General features: G+C 37.4%; 1 protein-coding gene across 7 annotated transcripts in view; it reads right to left on the bottom strand.

Annotated features, from left to right (window-relative positions):
* Window positions 1–7,500, bottom strand: part of smoc1 (SPARC related modular calcium binding 1) — a 200,807-nt gene that overhangs the window by 192,853 nt on the left and 454 nt on the right. For all 7 annotated transcript variants that reach the window (XM_052485395.1, XM_052485397.1, XM_052485398.1 and 4 more), the window contains exon 1: window positions 7,488–7,500. This exon is cut by the window's right edge. In XM_052485395.1, coding sequence (XP_052341355.1) covers window positions 7,488–7,500 — 13 coding nt within the window. The remainder of the gene's footprint in view (window positions 1–7,487) is intronic.

The raw sequence follows: 7,500 nt of genomic DNA on the forward strand, positions 1-7,500 counted from the left end.
AGGATAGAGAGAGGAAAGGGAGGATAGTAGAGAGAGAGAAAGAGAGAGAGAGAGAGGAGGGTAGTAGAGACAGAGAGAGATGAGGGTAGTAGAGAGAGAGAGGGGAGGGTAGTAGAGAGAGAGAGAAGGGAGGGTAGTAGAGAGAGAGAAAGAGAGAGAGAGGGGAGGGTAGTAGAGACAGAGAGAGGGGAGGGTAGTAGAGAGAGAGAGAGAGAGGGCAGGGTAGTAGAGAGAGAGAGACAGGGAGACAGAGAGAGAAGGGAGGATAGTAGAGAGAGAGAAAGATAGAGAGAGGTGAGGGTAGTAGAGACAGAGAGAGAAGGGAGGGTAGTAGAGAGAGAGAAAGAGAGAGAGAGGGTAGGGTAGTAGAGAGAGAGAGAGAGAGAGAGAGGGCAGGGTAGTAGAGAGAGAGACAGAGAGACAGAACGAAGGGAGGGTAGTAGAAAGAGAGAGGGGAGGGTAGTAGAGAGAGAGACAGAGAGACAGAGAGAGAGGGGAGGGTAGTAGAGAGAGAGACAGAGAGACAGAGAGAAAGGGGAGGGTAGTAGAGAGAGACAGAGAGAAAGGGGAGGGTAGTAGAGACAGAGAGAGAGGGGAGGGTAGTAGAGAGAGAGAGACAGAGAGAGAGAGAGAGGGGAGGGTAGTAGAGAGAGAGAGAGAGAGAGAGAGGGGAGGGTAGTAGAGAGAGAGACAGAGAGACAGAGAGAAAGGGGAGGGTAGTAGAGAGAGAGAGACAGAGAGAAAGGGGAGGGTAGTAGAGAGAGAGAGACAGAGAGACAGAGAGAAAGGGGAGGGTAGTAGAGAGACAGAGGGGAGGGTAGTAGAGAGAGAGACAGAGAGACAGAGAGAAAGGGGAGGGTAGAGAGAGAGAGAAAGAGAGAGAGAGAGAGGGGAGGGTAGTAGAGAGAGAGGGGAGGGTAGTAGAGAGAGAGACAGAGAGACAGAGAGAAAGGGGAGGGTAGTAGAGAGAGAGAGACAGAGAGACAGAGAGAGAGGGGAGGGTAGTAGAGAGAGAGAGGGGAGGGTAGTAGAGAGAGACAGAGAGACAGAGAGACAGAGAGAAAGGGGAGGGTAGTAGAGAGAGAGAGACAGAGAGACAGAGAGAAAGGGGAGGGTAGTAGAGAGAGAGAGGGGAGGATAGTAGAGAGAGAGAGACAGAGAGACAGAGAGCTCTTGAGAGTTAGCATACAGAGAACCACCCTTGAGAGTTACAAATTGTTCTACACAGATAAGAGGGAATCCAAACAGTGAGGGAGAGAGAGAAAGAGACACGCTGTCTGCTCATCACTGAGTCACACACAAAACACCACTACACTTCAAATTCACTGAACACACATCTACACTCTACACAAAACACCACTACACTTCACTCCACAGACAACCCACTGACCATACACTTTATAGGTTATTTTGCAGGAAGACCAAAATACAATATCAACCAATATGTCCACTACCAATATAACAATCAGTCAATCAAATGTGTTTATAAAGCATTTCTTACATCAGCTGATGTCTCAAAGTGCTGTACAGAAACCCAGCCTAAATCCCCAAACAGCAAGCAATGCAGGTGTAGCAGCACGGTGGCTAGGAAAAACTCCCTAGAAAGGCCAAAACCTAGGAAGAAACCTAGAGAGGAACCAGGCTTTGTGGGGTGGCCAGTCCTCTTCTGGCTGTGCCGGGTGGAGATTATAACAGAACATGACCAAGATGTTCAAATGTTCATAGATGACCAGCAGGGTCAGATAATAATAATCACAGCACTTCTGTCGTTATTATATAATAATGGCATAGACTGATATAACCCAATAGGTGTTTTATTCCATCTATAAATGACACCCAGATCCACTGTTGAGTACGCAGTTCCTAACATTACATTTCCCATTAAACTAACGACAGGGTATGACACTACTAAACTAACTACAGAGTATGATTTTACTAAACTAACTACAGAGTATGATATTACTAAACTAACTACGGAGTATGATTTTACTAAACTAACTACAGAGTATGATTTTACTAAACTAACTACAGAGTATGATTTTACTAAACTAACTACAGAGTATGATATTACTAAACTAACTACAGAGTATGATTTTACTAAACTAACTACAGAGTATGATTTTACTAAACTAACTACAGTGTGATATTACTAAACTAACTACAGAGTATGATATTACTAAACTAACTACAGAGTATGATTTTACTAAACTAACTACAGTGTGATATTACTAAACTAACTACAGAGTATGATATTACTAAACTAACTACAGAGTATGACATTACTAAACTAACTACCGAGTATGATTTTACTAAACTAACTACAGAGTATGATGTCACTAAACTAACTAACCTACAGTATTGTCTTACAGTATGCTACTGAACTATTAGTATGGTCTTACAGTATGCTACTGAACTAACTATTAGTATGGTCTTACAGTATGCTACTGAACTAACTATTAGTATGGTCTTACAGTATGCTACTGAACTATTAGTATGGTCTTACAGTATGCTACTGAACTAACTATTAGTATGGTCTTACAGTATGCTACTGAACTATTAGTATGGTCTTACAGTATGCTACTGAACTATTAGTATGGTCTTACAGTATGCTACTGAACTAACTATTAGTATGGTCTTACAGTATGCTACTGAACTATTAGTATGGTCTTACAGTATGCTACTGAACTAACTATTAGTATGGTCTTACAGTATGCTACTGAACTAACTATTAGTATGGTCTTACAGTATGCTACTGAACTATTAGTATGGTCTTACAGTATGCTACTGAACTAACTATTAGTATGGTCTTACAGTATGCTACTGAACTATTAGTATGGTCTTACAGTATGCTACTGAACTATTAGTATGGTCTTACAGTATGCTACTGAACTATTAGTATGGTCTTACAGTATGCTACTGAACTAACTATTAGTATGGTCTTACAGTATGCTACTGAACTAACTATTAGTATGGTCTTACAGTATGCTACTGAACTATTAGTATGGTCTTACAGTATGCTACTGAACTATTAGTATGGTCTTACAGTATGCTACTGAACTAACTATTAGTATGGTCTTACAGTATGCTACTGAACTATTAGTATGGTCTTACAGTATGCTACTGAACTAACTATTAGTATGGTCTTACAGTATGCTACTGAACTATTAGTATGGTCTTACAGTATGCTACTGAACTATTAGTATGGTCTTACAGTATGCTACTGAACTAACTATTAGTATGGTCTTACAGTATGCTACTGAACTATTAGTATGGTCTTACAGTATGCTACTGAACTAACTATTAGTATGGTCTTACAGTATGCTACTGAACTATTAGTATGGTCTTACAGTATGCTACTGAACTAACTATTAGTATGGTCTTACAGTATGCTACTGAACTAACTATTAGTATGGTCTTACAGTATGCTACTGAACTAACTATTAGTATGGTCTTACAGTATGCTACTGAACTAACTATTAGTATGGTCTTACAGTATGCTACTGAACTAACTATTAGTATGGTCTTACAGTATGCTATGAACTAACTATTAGTATGGTCTTACAGTATGCTACTGAACTATTAGTATGGTCTTACAGTATGCTACTGAACTAACTATTAGTATGGTCTTACAGTATGCTACTGAACTAACTATTAGTATGGTCTTACAGTATGCTACTGAACTAACTATTAGTATGGTCTTACAGTATGCTACTGAACTAACTATTAGTATGGTCTTACAGTATGCTACTGAACTATTAGTATGGTCTTACAGTATGCTACTGAACTATTAGTATGGTCTTACAGTATGCTACTGAACTAACTATTAGTATGGTCTTACAGTAGTACTGAACTAACTATTAGTACTGAACTAACTATTAGTATGGTCTTACAGTATGCTACTGAACTAACTATTAGTATGGTCTTACAGTATGCTACTGAACAAACTATTAGTATGGTCTTACAGTATGCTACTGAACTAACTATTTGTATGGTCTTACAGTATGCTACTGAACTATTAGTATGGTCTTACAGTATGCTACTGAACTAACTATTAGTATGGTCTTACAGTATGCTACTGAACTAACTATTAGTATGGTCTTACAGTATGCTACTGAACTATTAGTATGGTCTTACAGTATGCTACTGAACTAACTATTAGTATGGTCTTACAGTATGCTACTGAACTATTAGTATGGTCTTACAGTATGCTACTGAACTATTAGTATGGTCTTACAGTATGCTACTGAACTAACTATTAGTATGGTCTTACAGTATGCTACTGAACTAACTATTAGTATGGTCTTACAGTATGCTACTGAACTAACTATTAGTATGGTCTTACAGTATGCTACTGAACTAACTATTAGTATGGTCTTACAGTATGCTACTGAACTAACTATTAGTATGGTCTTACAGTATGCTACTGAACTAACTATTAGTATGGTCTTACAGTATGCTATGGTCTACAGAACTAACTATTAGTATGGTCTTACAGTATGCTACTGAACTAACTATTAGTATGGTCTTACAGTATGCTACTGAACTATTAGTATGGTCTTACAGTATGCTACTGAACTAACTATTAGTATGGTCTTACAGTATGCTACTGAACTAACTATTAGTATGGTCTTACAGTATGCTACTGAACTAACTATTAGTATGGTCTTACAGTATGCTACTGAACTAACTATTAGTATTGTCTTACAGTATGCTACTGAACTAACTATTAGTATGGTCTTACAGTATGCTACTGAACTAACTATTAGTATGGTCTTACAGTATGCTACTGAACTAACTATTAGTATGGTCTTACAGTATGCTACTGAACTAACTATTAGTATGGTCTTACAGTATGCTACTGAACTAACTATTAGTATGGTCTTACAGTATGCTACTGAACTAACTATTAGTATGGTCTTACAGTATGCTACTGAACTAACTATTAGTATGGTCTTACAGTATGCTACTGAACTAACTATTAGTATGGTCTTACAGTATGCTACTGAACTAACTATTAGTATGGTCTTACAGTATGCTACTGAACTAACTATTAGTATGGTCTTACAGTATGCTACTGAACTATTAGTATGGTCTTACAGTATGCTACTGAACTAACTATTAGTATGGTCTTACAGTATGCTACTGAACTAACTATTAGTATGGTCTTACAGTATGCTACTGAACTAACTATTAGTATGGTCTTACAGTATGCTACTGAACTAACTATTAGTATGGTCTTACAGTATGCTATGGTCTGTATGCTACTGAACTATTAGTATGGTCTTACAGTATGCTACTGAACTAACTATTAGTATGGTCTTACAGTATGCTACTGAACTAACTATTAGTATGGTCTTACAGTATGCTACTGAACTAACTATTAGTATGGTCTTACAGTATGCTACTGAACTATTAGTATGGTCTTACAGTATGCTACTGAACTAACTATTAGTATGGTCTTACAGTATGCTACTGAACTAACTATTAGTATGGTCTTACAGTATGCTACTGAACTAACTATTAGTATGGTCTTACAGTATGCTACTGAACTAACTATTAGTATGGTCTTACAGTATGCTACTGAACTAACTATTAGTATGGTCTTACAGTATGCTACTGAACTAACTATTAGTATGGTCTTACAGTATGCTACTGAACTAACTATTAGTAAGGTCTTACAGTATGCTACTGAACTAACTATTAGTACGGTCTTACAGTATGCTACTGAACTAACTATTAGTACGGTCTTACAGTATGCTACTGAACTAACTATTAGTACGGTCTTACAGTATGCTACTGAACTAACTATTAGTATGGTCTTACAGTATGCTACTGAACTAACTGTTAGTATTGTCTTACAGTATGCTACTGAACTAACTATTAGTATGGTCTTACAGTATGCTACTGAACTAACTATTAGTATGGTCTTACAGTATGCTACTGAACTAACTATTAGTATGGTCTTACAGTATGCTACTGAACTAACTATTAGTATGGTCTTACAGTATGCTACTGAACTAACTATTAGTATGGTCTTACAGTATGCTACTGAACTAACTATTAGTATGGTCTTACAGTATGCTACTGAACTAACTATTAGTATGGTCTTACAGTATGCTACTGAACTATTCGTATGGTCTTACAGTATGCTACTGAACTATTAGTATGGTCTTACAGTATGCTACTGAACTAACTATTAGTATGGTCTTACAGTATGCTACTGAACTAACTATTAGTATGGTCTTACAGTATGCTACTGAACTAACTGTTAGTATTGTCTTACAGTATGCTACTGAACTAACTATTAGTATGGTCTTACAGTATGCTACTGAACTAACTATTAGTATGGTCTTACAGTATGCTACTGAACTAACTATTAGTATGGTCTTACAGTATGCTACTGAACTAACTATTAGTATGGTCTTACAGTATGCTACTGAACTAACTATTAGTATGTTCTTACAGTATGCTACTGAACTAACTATTAGTATGTTCTTACAGTATGCTACTGAACTAACTATTAGTATGGTCTTACAGTATGCTACTGAACTAACTATTAGTAAGGTCTTACAGTATGCTACTGAACTAACTATTAGTATGGTCTTACAGTATGCTACTGAACTAACTATTAGTATGGTCTTACAGTATGCTACTGAACTAACTATTAGTATGGTCTTACAGTATGCTACTGAACTAACTATTAGTATGGTCTTACAGTATGCTACTGAACTAACTATTAGTATGGTCTTACAGTATGCTACTGAACTATTAGTATGGTCTTACAGTATGCTACTGAACTAACTATTAGTATGGTCTTACAGTATGCTACTGAACTATTAGTATGGTCTTACAGTATGCTACTGAACTAACTATTAGTATGGTCTTACAGTATGCTACTGAACTATTAGTATGGTCTTACAGTATGCTACTGAACTATTAGTATGGTCTTACAGTATGCTACTGAACTAACTACCATCACCATGTCATCTCGTCCATTACCTCTCTCTAACGTTCCGATATCCAACCTTGCCTAACCTTCCCTATGATCGCCCTGAGACAAGCAAACCAAAGCGGCTACTCTAACTTGACCCGTAGACAGACACCTGTGTGAACGTATCCACTAACTCAAAGGGGAATGTGTCGCTGGAACAAAATCACAAATGGCAACAAAGAAATGCCTATTTTTGACAAGTCAGTCATCATTTACATGCTACAGTGTCAACATATTTTGACAAAGAAAAAACAGTTTTTGCGGGGGGGGACACTTAAAGCTCCCAGTTAATTTGCGGGGTCAGTTTTGATATGTAATTTACAAAATGGAAAAGAGTTGCCTTGTCTACACACTTAGAGCCAGCACTATCATTCAACACGGAATATTTGAGAATAAAGGACGGATGTTTTGATAGGGTTAATGTCACTTGCAAAAAAACTGCAACAATAACTCTTTTTATTTATTTTTTTGTCAAGAAGTAAAACTTGCAACTCACCCGTGGACCGGTG

This window comes from Oncorhynchus keta, chromosome 29 (assembly GCF_023373465.1).
Source record: "Oncorhynchus keta strain PuntledgeMale-10-30-2019 chromosome 29, Oket_V2, whole genome shotgun sequence".
Taxonomy (NCBI): Eukaryota; Metazoa; Chordata; class Actinopteri; order Salmoniformes; family Salmonidae; genus Oncorhynchus; species Oncorhynchus keta.